The following is a 25595-nucleotide window of genomic DNA, read 5'->3' as shown; positions in this document are numbered from 1 at the left end:
CTAGGACTGGATTATCGAATGCTGAAAGTTACACTGAATCTTTTTTTGAAAATTACCATCGCTGCTCAGATGATCATTTCAGTTGAGGAATTGCTATATTACCTTCAGTTTAAAACCAATTATAGACAGACAGACTTGTTTTCACCATAGCAGTTTTCACGCAGTGCTTGATGTCAGTTTTTCTGTAAAAATTGTTAGCAAAACTTAATACTGGCATAAAATCTCTTCTTCAAATTGATAAATACTCAGCAAGGTAGAAGCTGAGATCAATTTCCCAGAAGCAGAGAAGGCAAGGGGAAAAGTATGTGATAAAGTATCCAACCTGGATCCAAAAAGCCAACAGGAAACAAAAGGTTTATCAGTTCCCAGTACACCTCTCACTGGGCTTGAACTTGCACCAAGAAGTCTAAGAGCACGCCATCTCTATGGTGCATTTTCCTTTCTTTAATAAATGGGGGAAACTAAAGGGGTAGACACTCTAGCTGGCTGTGGGTGCACAGCCTGTGAGACTAGCCTGGAGCTAGTCCAAAATCCCCAAGTTCAACACAAGCTCTACAGACCTGCTCCTCTTGCCTTATCCTTCCTGCCAACAAGAAGGATATTTGGTATTGCCAAAATGCCACCTGTATAGCAGTGCTCCCTGCTTGTGAGAGTATTTCTACCCCCTCTGGTTAACCTGATGTTGACAGTGTTACCGGTGCCACCATTGTCACCAGGCAACTTTGCACAAATACCTGTTGCAATCAGACTGCCTTTTCTTGAGCTACTAGTTGGCTTGATTACCCGGGAGCTTACAGTCTGGATAGCCTCACCCTTTGTCGTTCCCAAAAAGCCCCTGTGTTCCTTTGAGTTTATTGACAAGTTTTGCCAAGCCTCCAGTCACATTCTTCTATGTTTTTTGTTTCATTTCTGCCTATCCTTGCTTCTGCTGGGGCTGAAATTGTTGCCAAACCTCCCAGGTTTGCGTACTTCCCTCTTTGTACCATCCCAGTTAGAGAATGTTGTCGCATGGCAACACAATGCAAAGCATTCATTTAGTGACACAGAACAGTCCAGCTAAAGGCTATTTCAGCCACAAACGGGTTCATTTCTGTGGAGAAGAGAAGATAGAAAAAAGGGAAAATGTCCACAGATCCCACAATCCTTCTTTATTTGGAAGAATGGCTTTTAAATGAAGTCAAGCAGTATCTTGTTTTATCATTCATTTATTTAGCAAAGAAAGGAATGAATTCAAATACCCCACACAATGAACACATATTATTCCCTGATATCAAGATGCAGATTTGCTTGTGAACAATTTTAAATGGATCTGTTTTTTTTTACTATTGAAGTCATCTTGTACTGTGCATGGATTTGTGCAGAAGCAATACATTTTGGGCTCAATTCTGTAAACACATTAAAATAAGTAACTTGTTACATATATACCATTGATCTCGGTGTGGTTACTTACGTGATGAGTAAAATTATATCCAAGAGCCTAGCTTATGCCAACCTAGGCATGGAAATTACACTGCAAATTAGAAGCATCTCTCTCTAGGCTCATTGCAGTGTTGGTGGAGAGACACAAGCCCTCATCAGGATGTACTCTGCCCATCTAAGTCTGTTTTCCTAGATGAGACACAGACAATGCTGGTGGCAGCTACAGTTAAAATTGGCCAGACGCTTCAAGCAGAGCAAGATAAGCTTGGACCAAACTGTTTACAGAATTGATCTCATACAGCAAAGCCATTATGCATACAGTCAACATTAGGAATGTGCTCATGTTGCGCCGATTTTATTAAAACTGGTCCCACATTTAAAGAAATGAATATATTTATTCTATAATTATGAACAAAAAATACTGAAGCATTTAATCCTATTAACATTTTACTTACATCTGGGACCTCTTACATTCTTTTCGGGTTTGAACAGCCATATGGTCTGATGCTCTGAGAAATTTCTTCACTAACATAAGTGCTTCAGTAGCTCCTGATTTGTATGCTGGACTGGTATTTTCCCAGAGTCTGGCTCAGGATCTCAGGTAGAGCTAACTAAATGCACAGTACCCCACACCAATGTGAGACTTTAATCAGTACTGCTTAATAGCCTGGAAATCAAAGCCATTTAAGCCCCATTCTTTCTTCCCCTCTCTTATAAAATTTCTAATCCTAGTAAAAAATCTCTCGATTAGTTTTAGCCAAACCACACTGCTTCAATATCAGGTGACTGCAAACAGCTGGAAAAGCTTCTATATAGAGTAACTTAAAAAGGCCATAAAGATCATCAAACTCAAATCAACATCCAAGATATATCTGCAAGCATGGGAGTCAGTTTTCTAAGCAACTGAGGAACGTATGCTATGATTCAGAAAAATAAAAACTAAGCACAAAATGTGTACTCAGGCATAGCAGTACTTTGAGTTGGCCAATGAGTGTCTGTACTGTGCAGGATGGGACTGGCAGCCTTGCTTCCTTCTCCCTCCATGCAGCAGGGCTACATGGAAACAACTTTGAGAATTTTCATTTATCTGCCAAACTGTTTGCATTCAGACAGAGAAGCATTTTTAAATTTATGCAATCAGTGTAAGCATGGTTAGTAATAATAACTAATGGCTTCAGAGGTAATATAATTATTTATCCAAAATAGATCACTTTATCCAAGCAAAAGTATGGAAGATACTTAAGCATGGCATTTGATGAGCAAGAGACTAGATTTTCACTTTCAAAGAAAAAAAAAGAATGATTTCAGAACCACATTTTATCCTTGAGAAAATTTGAGAGCTCTATTGGCTTAAACAAGGTTTGCAGGAAATGCCCACTAGTTTTTTTTTTTGACAGAAAAATAAGAGCTTTCAAGAAGAAATAGACATCTTTTAATAGGGGACTTGGCAGTGCTAGGTTAATTGTTGGACTTGATCTTGGACATCTTCCAACCTAAACAATTCTATGAAATCTGCTTTTCAGCTTTGTAGCCTATTTTAGAAAAAATGCTAAATAAAGTCAGTTGAAAATTAATGGAGACTGCACTTTGCTTTGCTCCATGTACTAGAAAAAGCTGTACTAAACTACCAGGATAGCTAAACAGAATTCAGAAGGTGAAAATACTGATAAAGGCAGTGCATTTGGGGTCCTTTAAAATTACCTAAGACACAAATATCTAAAGGCTTTAAAACTTGTTGTCTCACAACCTAGCTTGACAAGGAGATCTTGCCATCTAGTTTTTCTCATTTAAGTGCTGTGAAATTTCCACGTTTACCCTGCTGCTTCAGATAGAATTTTGAATATATTTCTATTTGTGATATAGAACAACTAAATTTAGGAAGCTAAATCACGAAGAAAAATAATTAAAATAATTACTTTCCTGACATGTTGGCATGGGAGCTGCTCAAAGATCTGGAACACCTGAAATACCCCTTTAGGAGAGGGAAGTGTGAGCAGACTGAGCATCTGCTAAATGGACTTCTACCTATGATCATGCAGACTTAACCAAGGGTATTATTAACACCTATATAACACATATCTAACATATGTATTTATCCACAAAAAGAATGAAAAATAGATCACTATAAAGTTAGGCGCGCCTCAAACTACTCAGGAGTTCAGAAAAAGAAGATAATTTCAGTAATTTTAATTAAAAAAGGTAAAATAAAAATACATAGTTCAAATCTTTTAAAGGTATTGGTCTCAAAACTAATAGTCTAAATATAAAATCCAGAATTTGGACTAATGTGCTCTTAATACAGGGGCAGAAAGGAACAATGTTGCTCATATGTGTGTATGTACATGTGCTGCTTTTTCTTGGCAGTAGCAACAATATAGGTTTTATTTTATCTTATTTAAATATAAAATTTATCTTTTAGCATGAACACAGTAATTCAAATACCATACTGGTTATGACTTGGAGAGTTTTTCTTCCCTCTATTTCTTGCAAAGAAAATTTTCTCTTACTCACAGCAATCAATTTATTCCTGGAAAACCAAATCTAATGTACAGTAAAAATCACAAATTATAGAGACCCAGCATTATTATACTTTCTGGAGATGAGGTGGTGTGAAGGCGAGGTGCTTTCATTTAGCTGAGTTAGTAAAAGGGAGAATTATTCAGCTGGAAAAAAAATAGGTGGCTGATCTTAATTACTTTCATAGATGGTAAATGTGTGTTCATTTTACTGCATAGCATTTTAAAGACCATTTTGAATTTTTTCATTTTTCTGTAGAACAGATTGGAAGCATAGTGCTACATTCAGATCTATCCCCATTCCAAAATACAGCTCACTGCCATGAGTAGATACAGCATTTACCATTGCTAGGGAAGTGTTTATTGGTATTTTTAATTTTTTTTTCATATATAGTGGCGAATCATTATAATATATACATGTTTTTCTCTATTTGTCTATCATACCATAACCTAACTAGCAAGGGCTCTAAACAGAATGGTAGCATTTCCACTCTGCTTCTCCTTGCATACCTCCCTAGTATTCTAGCGCGACAGTCTTTGCTTTTAGCAAAAAAATGAAAGCCCAGTCCTTAAAGAATTAAAGAATCCTTAATATTCACTTAATTTCTTCTCACTAGCTTCTGAGAATAGCAAATGCTTCCTTGCTACTATAAACTCTGTAAAATCTGACTCAAATCCCTGCAATTTTCTTTTTAGTTATACATATAAAATTTCAGATACAAAAATAAAAATGTCATGAATGTGGGTGAAAAGAGACAAGACAAAGAAAAATGGTACAAAACTTTGTGTTTTCTCATCTACCACTACAAAAGGAATTAAAACTGATAACTTAAAACTTAAATATGTACATCAATGAAATCCAACAAGATCATCACTTGAAACACCATAAGAATGTTCCTCTAGGGGCTGACTGATGCAGGTCAGACACGGCAGCAAGATGAGACAGCCCCTTGCAAATGTATTTATATTCTCTGAGCCAGCTTTGTTTGTCGGATACGTGCATATAAAGTAAAAGCTGCAAAGGAAAAAGCAGACCTATGATTATGCCTACACGCCCCCAAGAGCCAGAGATGGCACACAATACACAGTGCAGCTGTACTGCCCCGTGGCCAGCCTGGTGGCCACAGCCATCAGAGACAAGGGTGTCCCATGGGCACGCACCAGGGAGAGGAAGCCCGTGGAATGCCACAACAAATCCACATGCTGCAGCAAGGCCGGCTCGTTAAAGACACAGAGAAAAAACTCCCAGTGTGCCTCCCCCACCTGCCCTCCTCCCTCGGGCTCCCTTGGGACATGCCCTTCCACACCCTCGCAAAAATTAAACTGAGCAAGGTGAAGGCGTTGTGTGACTGGGCTCGGCTTGCAGCTGCAAAGCACTGACCCCGGAGGTGTCCGGGTTAATTACAAGATTGTATCCCTCGGTACAGCCTTAGTACCTCTCTGCACTCTGAGCAGCTGAACAGCAGCCAGAGTGATTTACAGCCCAGGAAGATCAGCCTACAGAGTCCAGAGCTGCTGCAGAGGATCACTAAACCACCACATTTCTTCTTGTCATCCCCAGCACCTTGTGAGCTCTTTTTGGCAGTGTGAGCTTCAGGAGACTGCACAGAGGGCTAACAGCAAAGCTCCCTTTTTAAACCCCAAGGAAATAAAAGACAATGCCTAGAAAGAAAATTAGATTTGCACTCCTGGCCCAGATTTAAGGGGTAACATTATAATTTCTTTTTAAGACTCCGGAATGACTTAGTCACTTGTTAGAGAAATATGAGTGGAAATTTATGAAACTGAGCGAAGCAATGCAATCCTCATGAGTGGTCCAGCAACACTGTGAGGCTACAGCTGCCCCTGACACTGAAGGCCAACCTTGCATTCTGCAAAGAAAACATCATGTCACAAACAGGCGGCTTGGGCTTTTGGCAGCAATGGGATTTGATGGCTTGGATCGTGCTTGAAATGTCTCTGAACTTCATCTCTGAAGTCTCAATCACATGAGCACTTGAGTAGCACAGGCCTTGGGACTGGGGAGTTACAGGAGGCCAGAAAATACACAAGCCCATTAGTATTCATCATAATTATTGAAATCTGTAAAATAGGTATTAGAATAAGTCTTTGCAGTAAGATGTGGATTGAAGTATTTGTTTCTCTCCTCTAGAATCAGGTTGTTTTTGTTGAATGCCTGAGAAGAAAAAGAGAAAAAAAAAATCAGAAAATGAAAAGGACACAGGAAAGACAACCACTAAGTGCTCTTTCACCAAGGCAGTTTTTGTGGCACATACCTGTGTATAGTAAGCCAGTCAGAAATGCAGTGAGAAATACCTGTATATCTACAGAAACTTGGATTTGCAAGAAGTATCTTCTTATGTAATAACATTCCTACAGAAAGTAATTCTACTTCATAAAGCCAGGCATTTTCCCCTATAATATTACAGAACTAATTTTATGATTCTGTGAATATTTTTAATCGTATATATGCAGTCCTTCCTATTAGAATGAGTCACTATCTTTTTACTGAATAAGTATTATTTTCTCTTTACTGTCTTAATTCCCTGATTTTCAAGTGTCAAAAATGTCTGAAGGCCTTAAAGCATAAAACCTGTTTTTTAAAAAAGTAATATGGGTATTTAGAATACTAATTTTCAAAGGAATGGCTTTTTTTGTTTCTGTAGCTATCTAGAGAGATGATGTGGAATATCAAAAAGCTTTAAATTAGGTTCATATTCCACTGCTGACTAGAAGATCCAGACTTTTCTTGCTGTTTTTAATAATTTTCATTAAAATGTCTTTAATTAGAAAGAAAAATGCAGAAATTAAGAACTGGATTATCCAAGTAGGATTTAAGAAAAATCCTCATTTGCAAAAAAGCTTTGCAGATGCATGAATAAACTTTGTAATCTGCAGATACTGAACTAGGTATTTTCAAAATGCACATCCATCCTTAATTTAATGGATCTGAAAAGCAGAGTTATTTTAAAAGGTCACAAAAAGAGAAGAGCAATTTGGGAATAATGATGAAATAGTATGGATATCATTATAGACTCTCAGTACACCTGTACTGCTTTTTCACAGAGTAGTTTGGCTATAAACAGTAGCTGGGGGTCTGACCCAGAATATATTCACCAGGTACATCTCCCATACAGAGACATAGTGCAGGAAGATGAACAGTGCCCTTGAAACTGGATCATCAGAGCCAAAGGAATTTCTTCAGTGGATGCCATGGGAAATGGCTCTATTTACTTCTTGAACAAGCCACTAGGGAACACAATTAGGAAGAAAACCCTACAAAACAACTTGAGTGATTTGCTTTTTTCCCAGCAAAACCTGCTGTATAAATTATACACAGATGCAAAATCCAACTTCCTGCCTAACAGGGATTGACAAGTGAAAGGATCTGCAATTACAATACCTCAAGTGAAATCTGCTTTTGTCATTAACAATCAGCACAAGCTGAGCTGAAATGCCACTGCGGAAAAGCAGCAAGGAGAAATGTCGTCTAGGTGCATTGAGTATCTCCCAGCCCTCTGCTCACCTTGATGGCCTCCACAGAGTCGTATTTGTCCAGTTTGTTGATGTGGTTGGTGATGCTGGTGTTGAGCGGAGCGGGTGACACCGGGTGGATGACGGTGGCGTCGTGGGACTGCTGCTGGTACCGCTGGCAGTAGGTGTAAACAAGCAGGGTGAGAAGGCACCCGAGGATTGAGCTGCTCAATCCCACTGCGATCATGTGGAACATGTTGAACTCTGCGGAGCGGAGAGAAGAAGGCAGTCTTAATTTTGAGGCAGCAGCAGTAAAAGCTTCAGCTCGGGGAAAAATGTAGACAAGTGTTTGATTCAAATAAGGATAAGGGAATTTTCATGTGTTTCCCTGAAACATCTCAATTGCGATAGTTTATTCCTACAGTAATAAATTCATTTTACCTCCCTGAAGGGACCATTATAAGAATCTTAGATACCCATACATCTCTTAAAGTAGAGATCATTGAAAGATGCTTAAATAAGTTCAGAACACAAATAAAAGAAAAATTAATTGCATTCCATATGTTTGAATAGTTCATCAGGGTTTTTTTTTCAGACTGTGTAACAGAGCCTTGTTATGTGTAAATTATGTATATAGTATACATAAATAGTTTTTTTCATTCAGTGAACTACAGTATCACCTCCTCTGCTGTTATTACAGTTTTTTCTCCTATACACAGTGACTCGTGGCAGAACTGAAAAAATCCTGATATCACTGAACTCCATTCCTGCGTTCCATAAATGTTTTCCATATCCCTTTTACTGGATGCATATCCCAGAAGCAGCAGCAGATGTTTTTTCCATCTCTGCTTTAATTCTTGCTGGTTATATTCCTTTTGTATCTTGGCCAGTTTGTTTCCTTCTCCAGCTCTTGGAACTTTTTCTTTATTTAAGAGGGAGTAAGGAAGAAATGGTAGCACTCTAGGGGGAAATGGGAAGTGGCGAGAGATAGACTCCTTGAATCTCAATACACCTTTAAGCAGGGCAGCCAGAGAGTGCAAAGTCAACACCTCAGAGCCCAGCACACTCCTGTCTGCTCTGCCCTTCACAGGCAGAATGGCATCAGACCATGGGAAATCCTCCACGCAAGGATTAAAACTGAGAGGAAGCCCATTGCTGCATGAAACTGTAGGAGGGAACTTAAAGCACAATCATCCCCTGATGTTACTGAACAGAGAAACTAGATTAGATATGGAACCAGAAGGATTAGCTCAAAATAAACAAACTGGACTGCTTTCCATTGTTATTTTGAACAGGAGCTGTGCTTTTTCATTTACTTTAGGGAAGAAATACCACTGAGAAGCTCATATTGGAAATTTCATCTTAGCACGACTGAAAATTTGTTTGTTGTTGCCTAAATGTACAAATTAAGGATTTAAAACTGATTTACTGGTGCTAGTCTTTAAAACATCTCTTAGATATTTTTCACTGTGATACAGAAAAATGGGCCAGCACATCATGGGTCTCATTTTTTGTAAAATCTAAGGTTTACAAAACCTTTACATGCCTACTGGGTACCTAGAAACACAAACTAATATTTAGGTTACTCAGTTGACTGTGTCAATATATCAATCTATCAGTAAAATATCCTTCTACACCTTTATGAGGGTTTCCCGGTGCTGTAGAACTTGGCAAAATGTTTTCAGGGTACAACTGCTAATTAGCAAAAAAAATCAAATGACATTATCTTGGCTCCTGTAACAAGTTACCATATGTACAAGTACCCTTTCATAACCTCTGCTTTTTCATTGTCCTTTATTAGGTTAAAAATGCAGCTTATCTGTGCATGGAAGAATACTAGGACTGGCCAGAGCTATTACCATGACGCCACAGACTAAGCGTGATAGCTAAGAAAAAAAAGTTCATTTTCCTTCTTCTTATTATTGTTTTGTGGTTTTAAAAGTTTTTCCTTTCGAGATCTATTTTTCTAGCATCACGACTCTCTAGAATGGAACCTTTTATTTACTTTTCAGTTTTGTCTCTGAAAATGAAGCTGAAAATGAGTCCCAGATAGAGTTTGGGCTATTACATTTTTTAGCAGGCTGTTTTTCTGTTGTTTTTTTGGAGTCTAAGAGAGGTTTGTGCACTTGTTATCCTGAAAAAGGCGGAGCAACAAATTTACAAATTTCGACCTTCTGATAACTAGATTATTATAGATATTTCCTTTTGAGTACAAGGATGACTGCTACACTGACGAAGAAGAAAATAAAAACATCCAATAATGCATGTTCTACTCTCAAAGGTCACCAATGACAGATGGATATTTAATGAGAAATCCTGTAGTAACTGCATTTTTCTGTACAAGTAACTACTTTTTTCTGTACAAGTGTAAATAATGAGAATGCAGCATTTAGAAGGTAGAATATTACTAATAAGAGAGTGCAAAAGTGAAACAAAATCAAAAAATGGAGAATCAACATTTCAGCATTTAACAGACATCTCGAGCTGCAAAGCTTACCGCCACATCGTTTCTCTTCTATGCTGCTTGATCGTGCCACAGATATTTCTAGAAAAACAAATAAACCACTTAGGCCAAGGAGAAAAAAATATTACAGAGAACTTCTAGTTAGATTAACACAGAAAGAATTTAAAAATTCATTCTATTACATTCACTTCAATTAAAGGTAAAAAATATTTTTACTATGTGTTAGAATTAATAGAAAGGACCTATGACATCTTCAGGCTCCTTAGTTTCCCAAGCAAAAGCAACAACTTATTTTTAATTCTTGCTCAAAACATCTCTGGAATAAAAAGGATGAAATGTACATGGAAACATTCTTGTGGAGTTTAGGCTTGTGGAGAAAGAGTTGATTTACCGAAGTAAAATTAACTACAGTTTAATTACCTTGCCTTCAAATGTGCTCATTACTTCCAGAAGTCACTTCTAGCACTAATGTGAAAAGTGGGAATTTATACATCTTCAAAAAAGACAATAGCTAATTTTGTAGGTCTCAATAGTAAACTAATTAAATGCAATTCCAGCCTGTATCCTTACCATTTTTACTTTGAAAATACAGGATAAAATCTGAAGGCAAACAAGCTTTTCCTCTCCTTACTTCCAGACCATGGTTTCCATGAAGAGAAGTTCTGCCTTACAAATCAGTCTTTTGAACCTCTCTGAAAGGGTCAAGGATCATTTGTATACAAGTGAAGTAGCTGACACCAGATTTCAAAAAAGGAGAATTTTAAGTTTTTTGATAATGTCTTTCCAAGAAAAAAATGAAGTGAGGTAAAAGATACAGAAATGGGCTAGTGCTATGTGCCCAGTTCTTACAACAGAGGAAGGTTGCCACTTCTGCAGGGATTGGTCTTTTCAGTCAAGAGCTAGGGAGGAAACCTCTCAGTTAGAAGACCTGGATGAAAAAAGTGAGCCAAGTGAACCGGAGAAAGCAAGCTTGATTCACTAAGGTGGGAGTAATGGCATGACCTTATCTACTGTGTTTCTGGTAATGTAAAGAGGGGCAGCAAACCAGAAGGACAAGAGAAATGGTGGCTTGTTTCAGATTCTGAAAATGCCTTCCTTCCAAAACAAGATGTAGAGCTGATATTGGATTCAGCTGCAGATTCACAGAATGAGGATATTAATAGAGCTTCAAAAGTCTTAGAAAAGGGAAAATACAATGTGGGCATTTTTGCTTTCATACTGACATTTTTCACATTGGTTTTAGAGGAAAATACAATTTGGGAGTTAAAGCATTATGCACCATCCATAAAAACAGAGTTTAACTTTGCTGATGTCTTTGTTACATTGCACTATAGTTTACTGCACAGTCACTCAAAGAAAAGGTTGCAGCACTGAATAAACACAGATACATTTCAAATGATACATTAAAATGTAAATTTTTCTGTCTGTGAAAAGAACCCTAGCTATTTTTAATGTACATAGGGAGAAAGTCAACTGTTAACAGCAGTGCATTGTGACCATCCATACTGTTGTGCGGATTTAAATGACTCCTGCGATTTAAAAACAAAAGTACAGTCATGAGTTTCAACTAATACTATAGAATAAAACATAACGTGACTATTCATTAGGTACTTAGCAGTCATGGGAGATAAGGACTGGAGGCAAAGCTAATAGTATTTACCTTTCTGAGCAGTTATCTAGGTAAGGGACTGTCTGAAATGATTTCCAGACTTACAACCACAGCACCCATTTTGTACATGCAATCCACAAAACCCACAGCAACGTTTCTTTAATAATCCTAGTCCCAAAACCACTTAAAATAAAAAGCAAACTATTTCTGCTTGCTGTGTGTACTCATCCTCTGCTATGAAGTAGAATGGGACAGACCTGCAGAATGCTGTGATAGTGACTAACCAAGGCAGCGACGCTGGGTGCCATGGGACAGATTTTTATGTAGACACCAAGATACATGGTCTCTACACAGTAGACCAACATCCTTGTGCTGACTAAAGGCAAGCTCTGCTTCAGCTCACGGATCTGCACGGTGCAGTCTGGAACAGTGCTGTGCCTCGCTCCTGAAATCTTGAGAGATTTCCCTAATCCTCCAAGGAGCTGGCTGATGTGGTCTCACCTGGTACGAAGTTGGAGTCCACCCCGCAGGCTCGGCTCTCCGTGGCGTTGCCCGTGCACTGGCTGCCCACAGGGAACACAAGGATGCACTGCCGAGCGCGAGTCTGGAGGCCAGACGAGTCGCAGTCAGACCACTCGGACCACTCGGACCAGCTGTCTGCAACAGGCAGAGAGGGACACACATGCAGACACTGGGATTAAGGAGTTCAAGTGCCCTGAGCCAGAGAGAAATAGCTTGTATTTCTGAGTTAGGACAGAAAGCTTCCTCCCCAGCCACCACTATCTAGCAGCTCCTTCATTCTGATAAAACAAAGGCAGTTTGGCTTTGGTAGAAGTCTCTGAAATGTGGGTGTGATGGTAAATTTGCCACAGACATCTCATGGTTTTGGCATCTGCCATGGCCTTTGTGTGTGGAAGTGAGAAGCTGGAGGATTCTGTGGGGGTGACTGAAAGATTGATAGCTGTGGAATTAATTCCAGTCTAGGTCATTAAGGTGAACAAATGCACTGCATTTTTTTATGTACCTGACCAGTAGCAATTAGAACTATAAGAGTATTCCATTCTGAAACAGGATGTGTATTTAACCCCAAAACAGAAGCATCTTTAAGATTTTTTTAAAGTTTTCTTTTTTAGCTTTTCCTATTTCAGGTTCATTTCTTGGCTGTAGATTCTCATCTTCTCTTCCCCATTCAGTTTGTCACCTTCTATTTATTTTCTATATTTCTTCCTCTCCTCATGTAGCTTTGATTAAGATATTTTTATTTCATGCCTGTGTGATCTCAGATACTTTCCTTAAATGAAGTGAATTGATCTCATTCCCATGAGGTGGTGTGAGTTTACTGCACTCAGCATTCTTACAACCCAAGGCCAAGCCTTGCCTTCATAGGACTCTTCTGAGTTTGGCAAATGTAGGAAAGACAGAGCTCAGGTAAACTTCCTTTCTTCTGTCAGCCTTCCCACAGAGATAGGCTTTACGGTTTTGACATAGAATAAATAGAGTCCTACTATTCCAAACCAAACTTCTTTCTACTTCAAAATTTTAAGTGATTTTATGCCAATAGGAAGCAAATTTTAAAAAATCTCATTTTGGCTCAAATGAAAAACTGTGTATTTTCTTATTTTGATTCAAGTTAGATTGAAAAACATTACAATTAGTGAATTAGTGAAGCTTTTCTACACTGTTAATCAGGTGGAAAGCCAAGGAAGTTTTACAGTCTTTGGGGCCCCTTCCAATATCTTGTATAATTCCAGAATACAAGGATCACATTTACTTATTACTTCCCCCTTGTTCACACAGGAAAGAAGTTAAAACTCTCAGTCATCTAAAACATAACAGACTGCAGCAGAAATATTTGAGACTGCAGTCTTGAAAAATGTCAAGCAATAGCTGTTGTTTATTAAATAGATTTACCTAGCAGGTCAGGTAGGAACTAGGATATTGATAGTTAATGAACCATTAGTAACTGTCTTGATGAGGCCTTCTTTGAACAACAGGACAATCAGCTTGTAAGATCTTGTTATTGTGAGCAGCAGAAATACTCAGCTCTGTCCTTTGGCTTTTCTGTTCCCTGTGAAAGGTTCTGGGAGGGGCTCATTTGCAGAGTGGGTACCAGGAGCACAGAGGCAGATGCCAAAATGTAGTTCAATCCTAATTCAGGGGGGTAGAGGAGCTGAGGTGGGAGTCAAGCAAATGGACTGGCTTCTTCCTGCTTTCCTGCTTAGTGTGGCACATCCAGGGGTTGCTGTTATCACCTCCAGTGCCAGCTGCTAGATTTAAGTAAAATAAGTATATGGATCTTTACCCTAAATATTTAGTAACAATAAAGCCCTGCTCATTCAAGCTCAAAGGAATGTTGCCCATTACAAATCTTAGCCCTGTTCTCACTGTTGCCAGAGAGCATGCTTAAGCCAGAGCCAAGATTTTTGTCCAGTCCTGGTATAATTGGGATATATGCAGCAGGTGCCAAAATAGTTGTGGGAATCCTAAATGCATCTTGTTGGCTGGTGCACTCTGCAGCCCCATCTTGTCCAATGTGCTTTTGGCCTGCCAGATCCTTTGCTGAAGGAGCTACATCCCATGATGAAATAGGAACATCAGAGTACACAGGGATCATGCTAAGTCATAAATGAGTGATTGGGCAAGGTTACTGTTCTGTCCTGCTCCTTAGGAGACCCATAAAGAAACTACAGGACAGGTAGTCTGGGTCTGGTGCTGAGCTGATCAGCTTCATCTGGCACACAGAATCAGAGGAGGAGAGAGAGGGAGGACATCAGTGCCAGCATGAAACAGAAGGTCACCCCTGCAATGGTGGGTCCTCACACCAAACCTGTGGTTTGAAGAGGTAGTTGGGAGCTCAGAGAGCTGCAGAGGAGTAAAACACCTGAGACTAACAGATGCATGACTTCAAATTGTCAGATGTGCCATCCCTGGGAAGGTGATCCCACAGCTTTTGCATTATTTTGTACTGACTCAGCTATCTTGCCTCATTCCTTTGATATCTTCAAAGTATCTGAGGTTCTCTTGCACCTCAGTCAGGCTCCTGAACTTGCTCCTCAGTTCTGTGCACAAGTCATGAGAATGTAAAAGAGAAGGTCAACTGGAGAGGTGTTTAACCTGCTGAACTGCTTTTCACCTCTAACATGGCAAGGCTTAATCATGACATGTCACATCTTCTTCCTACAGACTCTTGGCTGGCCTTTGATGCCAGGTTAAGATAAAGCAATTCCTAAGAGATCCCTTGGTGAAGGCAGCACTGCACAAAGATCAGATTAATCAATGTAACATTTAAATCTCTTTCATGCAGTATTGCACCACCATTTCTAAATGCTCAGCTGCTTTGTCCATTGTTTGTATGTGCAAGTTACCAATCCAAGGACAGAAAGTATTTTCACCTCTTAGAAAAGCAGTAACTACTTAAGGCATAAAATACTGTTTTATGCAACATATTGCAGACACATTGCAATGGGTTACACTTACTGATAATCAGCCACTATTGATCAATACTGCAGTGCTTCCTTTCATATTTCTGTGATTGCATTTGAGTAAAATAAAATAAAAACTACAAACTCAGTGATAGAGCTTTTGAAAGGAAAGATGAAAAACTGATGTGTTTTACAGACACAAGCCTGTTACTTTTTTTTAAGTGCATACTTGAATACTTTCAGTTGGATTTTCCATTAAATCTCTACATCCTCAACAAATCCTTAGTATCAGGATTCCAGAAAGTTTCATTTGCTGCTAGTTTTGTTTGGAAAAAGAAAAGGAGTATTTCAAATGCCAAAAAATCTTCGCTCTTTTCACAACTTAAGAAATGTTATAAATCATTTCCATTTTTTTGCATATTCATTTCTGTGCTGGTTGTTCTTAGATTCCAAGTGTCATTACTATTCTCTTACACTGAGCATGTCACTCAAGCAGTGAATGTCAGCAATGGTGTTTTCAGATCTGCACAAGGACAAACCACTCTTTCCCGGGTCCTTACCCCAAGAAAATGGCTCTGCAGGTGTTCAAGTATCTGTCCAACTTGATCTATGAAGCACTGTGGTTATTTTTGACCCATACCCATGTGAAATAAGAGCAGTAAAAAGCAGTTGTGAAATCTATATTGTAAACATGAGGCAAGGGCCATTCTCACAGCTAGTGGATGACTGCTGTTTCAAAAACCTACGGCAAATTTTCAGTGAGATTGAAGTATCAATAAAACATTACAGAATGTGAAAAATACATTTTAAGCTTCTGAAATGTTATTGTTTTATATGAATTTCCACTTTCTTGAACTAAGATGAATGAAACCAACCTCCTCCTGAATTCTGCATCTGCTCCAAAATTTGGGTCACAAGCAGGTCAAGATGAGATGAAGGCATTATTTATGAATGTTTGCAAACTGTCATTTATAGGAGAATGGTGGTAGAAAATAAATGCACAACAAGAGAAATAGCTGCAATACTAGCACAATGAGCACTCCAGCTCTGACCTTTCAAAGATGCCTTAAAGGATTTCAAGGCAGCTGTGAGACTTCTGCATACAAATGTACAATATTTGTCTCAAAAAATCAAATAATCAACTGATTTCTATGCTTGGCCTTTTTTTTAAACCCAATTGGAGTTTTTTTTTAAACCAATCTGCTTTAATTTTGACAAAGTAGGTACTTTTATTCTGCTGGAAGATATGTAGTGCCTAGAGAAGGAAAGAATCGTAAGAAGTAATATGATGCATTCAAAGTCTGCCACACAAGGGCTTTTGCCTTCACTTGCATAGCCTCATCACATGAGCAGAAAACTTTTGCTATAAAGTCTAGTAGCTCTAAGTGAAACAAGCAATACAGTGTGGCATCAGAGCTCCTTCTTTTCTTTTGCTGTTGACTGTAATCCTCTAATCAGCAATAAATGAAAGTTATTTTAATAACAATAAATGAAAGTGATTTTAATCTCAATTTCTCACTTAAATTTAAATTTAAAAAATTAGTTTCCTTTAAGATGAGTCAAAAGGCAGAGTCAAAGTTATAGAAATAGACATGATCCATAATATCATACAACTAGCAGGAGTGCTGAGACATTTCATCTACTAAGCACTCCATAGTCATTTAAAAAGATCAGGTCTTTGTTCCTTAATATTAAAAGTTGAAGAAGGATTTTTACAAAGACCATGAAAGGTTTCTTTGTGTTTTATATTAAAACAGGGCAAATATTATCTACTTAAAGGACCTGATATCACCTGATGCGATGACACATGTTGAATATTAACCTTAGGAATTTGCTTGCTGTGAATGTTTGGTGTTGTAACAAAAGCACTTCTTTGTGATATTTTTACTAAAAGTCTCATTTTAATGGGATGAGGTCCACTTCAAATATTATACAATTTTACTTAATCCAGATTCAGATATAGCAACTTAGATTTTAATTTTTAAAGAGAGGGGAAGGAAGTAGTCTCCTGTAGAATGTATTCTGCTAGTACTTGATTTACTGTAGCATTGTAGCATGTAAGGGCTGATTGTGCACTTAATAAGGGAGAGAAATTATTTGCTCCTGAATAATAGATCAAGGGCAATATGTTGCCTGAGTGGGAATGCCTTATTCTGTGGCACACAAAGACCAAAGATGGATGGGTACCTGGACATGGCTGTGTGTTGCAGAGTGCTTCCTCCGTGTGCAGGCCAAGGCAGATGTCCCCTCCGTACGCTGGGGCTGGGTTTGTGCACGAGCGGGTTCTCATGTAATGCCCTCCTCCGCACGTGGCTGAGCACTTTGACCAGGACGACCAGCAAGACCAGCCTCCATCCACTGAAAAGACAAAGAATACTGTATTTTTCCAAGCTGATGCGAGACATGACATAATCCAGCTCTTCTTTGTCATATTGTGTGGATCTCATTCATGGCCTACTGAACTTATTGGATATTTTTAGCTGTCACTGAACATAGTTCCCACAAATTTAATCACAATGCAATTTAATTTAAAAAGGCCCTGGTATGCTGGAAAAGTCTAACAAAATTACCCATACATAAAAGACACTTTTAGGGGGTATCATAATATCTTTAAGGGCAAAAATCTTGATTTTTCTTTTCTCAGTTTTGAGGAAACAAAATACCAAAGCTTGTTTAGCAGAAATATCGTAAGCTCAGAATAGTTTTTTGTTGATACGAATAAAACCTAGCGAAATAATAGCAACAGAAGGATGGAGGAATTCAGAATTTGTTTCTCAACACAGGTGGATTGCCTTAACCCTACAACCCATTTCAAATGACCTAACACAGCTGTAGGATTTGATGGGCCAATATAATCTTACAGTCTTAACACAGCTCTACCACAGATGTCAGAAGTAGAACAATGGCAGAAGCTTAAGAAAGCAACACACATTGACAAAAAGGAGTTGCCATTTTAAGTTTCCAAAACAAGTTTTTGAAGAATAAATATTATCATTTACCTTCTCCTCCCCACCTTCTTTTGCGTTTACTTATTCAAGTATGTCAAACTATTCTCCAGTCAAGTTTTTACAACATTCTTCTGAAATGTAGCCTGGATTTCATAGGAGACTCATTTGTCATATAGTTTATGACACATGGCCACTAGACAAGATTTAAATGAAAGTTCATTTCATTGCCTGCACCAGTCTGGCTCCTTTGAGCCCCTCTTCTTAAAGCTACTGCTTCAGGATGTGTTTCAGGCATTTAGAGCCACATTGCAGCCCATCTGCCAAAGACTTTGTATGTGTAGCCACGTGACAAAGTCAGATGTACCTCTCCCAGGGAAATAGTATTTTCTTCATTCATCTTCTTACAAAAACCTAAAATTTCAAAATTTTCATATCCTACAAAAAAGATTAATTTCGTTTCAAACCGTTTCTTAAAGCATCACCATTTGAATTCTTACAGAAGTAAGTTGTTACCATGTCTTTTTGATCTTCTCTGTTCAATTAATGATAGTTTCAATTTCAATGGATACATTCTACTGGTTTACTGAAATGTTATTCCATTATTATCTCTTACCATAAAAAAAAAAGGTTACAAATCTTAAAAAAAATTAGCTTACAGAGAAAATATCTATTTGGTATTTGCATTTAAATTTTCTCTTAGATGGAGATATAGAACATTTTTAAAAAATACTCCTTTTGGCTTCGCAGGATTGCACATCACAAATGCACTTGGTGAGCTGAGTAAAATGATTTCTATGTAAAGTCTTCAACAGTGAGAAAATGAGCTAGGAGAATTTTGATATTAAAAGCTATATATGCATTTTAAATGTAATTTCAGATAGAATACAGCTTCAGGTTCTCAACTGATAATCAAACAGATAATTCCTTATTGCATACCAAAGACTACTTACTAATCCTGTAACTGAAGTTGTTGAATATACTGCATTTTATTCCCAGCATTGTTTATTTGCAACATCATCCTAAACATCAAGAAAGCATGGACTTGGAACTTCCTTGCTAAGAACTGTAGTCATGAAAACTCTTGCAACTAATTTATCTGGATTCTGAAGTTTGATTTGACAGACAGGATTTCCATAATCTGGTACTATATTCTAAGTATGCAATTTAAATAAATTATTTCCATTATTAAGGAATTCAATGATTGCTACATCATACAACAAATCATCATGCATGAGAGAGTTTTATACCACCTATCATAAATAAATACTGTGTCTTGGTAGAGTATCTGACTTGTTCTCTTACTTTTATTTTTCTTATTCATACTTTTCACTGGAAAACAAATATGTCTTTTTGCCTGAGATAACTCTATTAATGCAGTATTATGCAAACTCATATCAAAGAAAGCCATAGGTTATTTGTCTTCAGTGCAGATGAAATATTCTGTGCAATTTTATAACAATTTCAAGACACAGCATCTTTTATTCAGAACTTGCCTTGTTTTTCTGTTTTTTTAAAATACGCCAAATAAAAGCAGAAGCTGTTACCCAAGCTATTTATTTCATATGACATAAAGGTTTTACCTTGCTAGATACTCTCTTTTTTGTTCTTTTTTTTTAATGCGATCTTTGACTAGCTCAAATGAATGATCAGAGGCAAGTCTGCTGCAGCATACAGACCTTCATGAAACAGAATCGATTCTGCCTGAGATTAACTATACAGAACATAAATTGTCTGCAAATATTGCCAGTGCATTGTTTGCTTTAATGGAGACAGTGACCCCCAACACTTCCCTACTTATTTTTCAATGGACCAGAGTGAGAATTACAAATGCACCTGCATTTGAAATTACCATCGATCTACAGGTGGCCGAGAAGGCAGAGACTGATGTGACACCCAGGAATGTCACCATGTTCCACAACTGCAGTGATCATGGCTGTACTATTGGGCTTCAGATGTAGCGGGAGAAGTGGGTCTGGGGAAGGTGGCATGGCACAAATATAACAGACAGTGTTAGATTTGATCCTAGTTGAGCTGGACAGTGCAATTATATCTGGTTTTGGTTTTTGTTAGTAACTATTTACTGACAGGCTGCCTCTAAGCTTTCAAGGACTATTGTAACTACCTCTTTTATCTGTCCCCAGAACTTTTTCTTTTCAGCAATAGAGGATAATAAGGCATCATCATGGTTAAATAAGATCAAAGGAGTGGGTATTTACTGCTTGAGTTTTTACAAGACCTAAATAGAGCTCTGTGGTTTCTTTCATCTTTCTTTAAGTTGCTTAGCAACACAGCACCATCTGGGATTTTTTTTTCCCTTTTTTTCCTTTTGTCATGGAGCCCTTAATGTTATTTCTGCCTCTTATAGGAGGAAAAATACACAGCAGCAAGGAAAGTTCCAGTCACTACAGTTTCTTTACATAACCATTTTGTAGAGATGTTGGACAAAAGAAAGTCATTAAAGTAGTTGCACAATGAAAGATTTAGAGAGTCTTTACATTTTCTGACAATTGCTGAGGTTGGTCCCTTTACGAAGAAGGTAATTTTTAGCTAGGAGTGCGCTATCAAACAGTGCACTTTCCTTTAGAGCAAAGCAAACAACTTTTTGCCTGCTGGTTGTTGCTGAGGTTAATAAGTATTTCTTCACTGCAATGAAAAAAAACCCACACCATAGGGAAGAGGATGTGCCAGGAAGAAACCGTGTACAGAAATGGGATCTCCTGAGGACATGACAAAACATCCACACAACTGGATAATTTCCAACAGACAATAAAGTAAACTGGATAAACTTGTAAAAGTTTGGGTTTTAAAAGGAAGTCTGGGCAGACACACTGACCTCACCTGCTTTCATGAGAATACAGACAGAATTGCAGGCTCCTTTACAAGCTGTCTGCATGCTGGGCAGCCTACTGCTCCCTTCCAGACACCTGGGGACTATCCCATTCCACACCACTTTGTCTACTGCTTTTTCCCAGTCCTGTGGGATACTGCTGCATGATTCAGGGTGGGAAAGGAGCAATTTTTACATCATAGTTTACAAAGGCAAAGTCTTATTTCTGTGATACCTTTTAGTCATAAAAGCAATGCTGGATGAAACAGTCAAAATAGTTCAATGCAGAAACACAAGGTAAACAAATGGTTCTAAGGAAAGAACAATAACAAAATCTAAGGATCTACTTGGATTTAAACCTGTAACTGAGACTTTTAAATCAGAAAACCAACTGCTGTTTCAAAGATCAGCTAATCCCTCTTCTTGCTGGCTACAGAAGCAGCCCAGATCAGTGCACGTTATGAGAGGGGCTTCAGCTTCCATTTACTGGAGTAATTTTTTTTCCTTCTGATTTATGAAGCTACTGCAGGATAAATTCTATTCTTTTAAATACATTCTTGTTTTCTTGTGGCCAAGTGTGAGTTCAAAGAAAAAATAATCGGAGGAAATGAAAACAATAAAGAAGAAGAAGAAAAAAAACCCAATAAAAAGCAACTGGCTTTAGGGGATGCATAAATAACTTTAATAGTCTTTCAGGGATTTTTGTATATCTGAAACTCATTATTGTTATTAGCAAGTTTAGTGACATTTGAATTTATTCAGATCTTCTCAGCTAATAAGTCACAACTGAACTAAACTAGAACTACTATAATAAAAATCTGAAATTAGTAAAATCGCAAAATATTTTCATGAAGTATCAGAATTTCAAATCTAAGAAATTTCCTTAGATTTGAAATGTCCTTTCCCTCTGATCCTCCACCATGCCCTGAGGAGAAGAGAGAACAGGAACTCCTGTAGCTCATACTACTCAGTGGTGCTCACACAGCTCTGCTTTAAATGTCCCATTAAGGCACGACCCCATGTCCCTATGCAAAGGAATATAAGAGAAGGCAGTAAGAAACAAAAAAAAACACAAATGAAGAAAAGTTGTCTTTTTCTACAGAGATAACTGAAGAGATGTGCAATACTATGAACTAGGACAGTGTTCTTAAGGTCCTTTAGGTTGTATCATTGTCAGGCAAACAGATCTTATAGTCAGCAAATTCCTGTAATTTTTATAGATTTGCAGAATTTATCATTCAAACAACACTTCTCTTCATCATCTATTTCTCTTCATAATGTAAATATCTTGCAAATTCCCCAAGGACAACAAAATCTTGATATGACTGATTTTAGATTCATTATTGACTGCAGATTAGTAACTCTAAGAAAACAGAAATGTCAGTGAGCATTCACAGTTATTGAGCCTGTTCAGTTCAGTTCTTGCCAGCTTAATGCTATTCACATCTCTGAGACATAAAAAAAGAGCTGAGGCACAGGTTCAAAGCATAATTCGCTAGTGCAAAACAATTGTTCAAATTCTCCTGCCCCTCAAAGTAGCTTACCCAGATGGAAACAGTACTTTATGAACATGCCTTTACACTACTCTGGCTCACAAACTACTTCTGCAGCTGATTTGAGAGAGTGATAGTTAGTTGAAGACAAAATTATATGAGGGATCATTCTAAAACTTGAACAATACAGTAAAAACATCTTCCAGGACCTGGGTACAATTTCTGGCAATTTTCTGGCACTGTTCAATTTACTATTATATATTCAGCCTTCAAATACTATGAGCAAAAGCCCCAGTGACTGCTACCAATCTGCCCATCAGTGGACCATTTACTACTGCAGAAACAATTTCAGTTGCTCCCCTGCAGGCCTAAAAAAGGTTTAATAGAACTTGCTGAAGGCCGAGTCTAGATCACTTCAGTAATTTTTTGAAGTTCTGGGATCCTGCATTTAACTATCAATTTCTGTTTATTAATATATTAATAAGTATATTTAAGATGATGCAAGGGTTGCAAGACAGTTACCAGACGAGACAGCCTTGTACACTTTGATTGCTTCACGGGCTTTTTCACTGTGTTAGTCCTTCAGAGCACTTAGTATCTCTCAGGATGACACTGAGCCCAGATTAATTCATTGAGAAGCATTAAGCCCTACTGACTTTCAGCATGACTTAAAACACTGCTCAGTGATATTTCCCTATCACTCCCCTTTGTCAGCACTTTACATCATGAGAGGCTGATCCTGCCTGCAATAAGCAGAAGAGGAAGCAAAGCAGAATTGAGCTTGCAGTGGCAGGAAGGGTGCTCTAAGGCTTCCATCACACCTCAGCCAGAATATTTCTGGAAGTGTAATGACTGGGATGGATTGCTTCTAAAGGGTTCTGTGCCAGAAGGGAGCAGATGAAGCTGTCCTTACCCTGGAAGAGCTCAGGAAAATCTTAGCATCAAATTCTTTATTGCAATTTTAATTCTAGTACTATGGAAAATACTTTCAGGTCAAGGTCAGAACAAAATGCACTCACATTCCTTAGCCTTTCTGTCTCTTCAATTAAAAATTAAGAGAATTCAAATTTATTGGTGGGCTTCTCCAGTAAGAATTTATTTCCTTCCTACAATGTCTAATGTATGGGTAAGCCTTATTCTGCAATAATATTTTACTCCGCCATGTCTCAAAAAATCAATTACATCTAGTGCTTGCAAAATTTTCCTTTCAGATTTATCTCAGATCTGATCTACTCTCCTATGTTTTTTCTTAATTACTAGCAAACAGTAATTCTGTGGCTGAGGAACTTTGTGATTCCTTGTTACAGGCTATGATTCATCTAAATACTTCATTCTCTACATCTTTATTCAAATTTGCTTTGCACTGAAAAGAAAAATAAAACTTGTCTCTAAATAAAATTATTAGATAGATTAGGGCACTGCTTCTCTCTTCAGAAAGGCCCACCACACTTTACATCAACTGATCTTTTAAAATATTTTCAAATTCAAAGCGCAGTTTTAACTTCTGCTTTAAAATTATGTTTTTTACTCCAGGATATTGTCTATCTCATAAACAACTAGGGCCTCTACAACAAAGTTATTAGGTGTGTTTTACTGGTTAAAAAAATTCTTTCAGAAAATGAACTAGCAGTGAATAGCTGCAGAGCTTAATAAAAATACCACTTCTGAAAACTTTTGACTAATTTAAACTTTAAAAAACTCCCCAAAAATTCAAGACAGCATTTAATTTGAAAACCAACAGCAAGGGCTGAATAATAAATCTCGTCTAGTATTATAGACAATCTGTGTCCATTTAATGAATGCATTTCAGTTACTACAGTACGGTGATACAATCAGAATCTCAGAGCTTGTGAGCAGAGTTGGTATCTTGCACCACACCACTCATGTGCTTCAGAGGAGGCTGAGGGCAGTGTCCCATGGGGAGACTCCCTTTGCAAGGGAAGCAGGAGCCAGTGAGGAGTTGCTATGTTTTAGGTTGCTTCACCTACTGCATACATCCCTGGGAAGGTTTGCACACGTTGGTACACTGGTCTTCTAAATCTTTGATTTAATGAATTACTGCCAAACTACTTGAACAGTGCAGTTACATGAAACAGAATCATTTATCATGTTATTATCCCAGAAAAGCAAGGCATCATGATTCCAGTCTGGGCACTAATGAATCAGATCATGCACTAGGGCTATGCCCACATGGAGAAGACTTGGACCACAATTTCCTAATTCTCTGAAAAAATTTTGGCTCTCTGTTGGTTCCCTTCCACTTCTCTCCAATAGAGCTTAGTGTAGAAAACATGGACACCCTTCACTGGTCATGCCTCATGCCTCAGAAAGAAGCTTCACCTCTTCCCTTGATCTCCTTAGATGTTCACACTCACAGCCAGAGAAACTAGAAAATCAGCAACTGTAGCTACATTTCTCCTTGGATACAGCAAGAAAATTGCAGCAGAAAGCACTGGCTGATTATGCCCAAGTGCCTCTTCTAGAACTTCAATGGCTCAATGGGTGGTTCCCCAGATCAAAACAGGGATCCTCAATAGAAATTCCCCATGGATATGCCCCACCAGAAGCAGAGCTGGGAGCTTGAGTGCCTCAGGGCATTCAAGTTTTCCAACAATCCTACCGTTCCTGTTAGCAATAAAACTGCAGAGAAATTTGCTTTCAGCGAACAGCCAGAATATTCACAGAGCTGCTGGGTTTGTAGGCTGTGTGCCAAAACATATTGCTCAGGTTCAATTCAAGATGGAAACATGTTTTTCAAGGAACTGTGTCTTCCTGAGAGGGAAGTGTTTTTTGCACAGATCTTTGGCTTAAGTTCTGATGCAAGGAATGGACAGTGACTGTTAGAGGGGAAAGATTTTTCCAATCTGCAAAAAGACTGGAAAAAAATTATTTTAAAAATTATTAAAAAATATTATTAAAAATATGTATCTAATGTATCCATTATCTCAGGAATACAGTTTTAATTTGAAACCATATATGTATATGCTAATACTCATATATGCTTTAAAATAGAGGTACACATACATAGTATATATATTGCCATAGAATTTCTTCAGGTCTGCACTTGAATAAATGACAAAATCTTCAAGTCTTCAATAAGAAAATATGAAGCATTGCTATGCATAATTAATACAATTAAAGATGTATGAAAGCTTATTTCTAAATTTATTTGTTGCTGCTGGAAAGAACTGAGTCACTCAGTCTTCTTTCTTTCTTCCTCTCTATTGTTTCTTACCTTGTACTCTCTCTTCCTAAACCAACAGCACCTTCTTTTCTTCATGTGTTCTCCTATATCTTTTCCCTTTCTTTTCCCACAAAGCCTCTGCAAAGCTCAAAAGCCTTTCCGTTTGAATGTTTGTTTTATGAAGGGTGAGATGTGACTGAAACCAGGATTTTTTTTTCCCCTGGTTGGAGATGGAACAA

The 25595-nt window shown here is 38.0% G+C and overlaps 1 protein-coding gene across 5 annotated transcripts in view; it reads right to left on the bottom strand.

Moving 5' to 3' along the window:
- Nucleotides 1-1189: 1189 nt before the first annotated feature.
- The window catches only part of SEMA5A (semaphorin 5A), a 314341-nt gene continuing 289935 nt past the window's right edge, over nucleotides 1190-25595 (bottom strand). For all 5 annotated transcript variants that reach the window (XM_063162897.1, XM_063162890.1, XM_063162903.1 and 2 more), the window contains 5 exons: nucleotides 17092-17262; nucleotides 11984-12139; nucleotides 9907-9954; nucleotides 7462-7673; nucleotides 1190-6111 (listed from right to left, as the gene is read on the bottom strand). In XM_063162897.1, the coding sequence (XP_063018967.1) occupies nucleotides 5992-6111; nucleotides 7462-7673; nucleotides 9907-9954; nucleotides 11984-12139; nucleotides 17092-17262 (707 nt within the window). In that variant the 3' untranslated portion in view covers nucleotides 1190-5991. The remainder of the gene's footprint in view (nucleotides 6112-7461; nucleotides 7674-9906; nucleotides 9955-11983; nucleotides 12140-17091; nucleotides 17263-25595) is intronic.

Source organism: Melospiza melodia, chromosome 1 (genome assembly GCF_035770615.1).
Source record: "Melospiza melodia melodia isolate bMelMel2 chromosome 1, bMelMel2.pri, whole genome shotgun sequence".
NCBI lineage: Eukaryota > Metazoa > Chordata > Aves > Passeriformes > Passerellidae > Melospiza > Melospiza melodia.
This window is presented reverse-complemented; position numbering and strand designations above follow the sequence as displayed.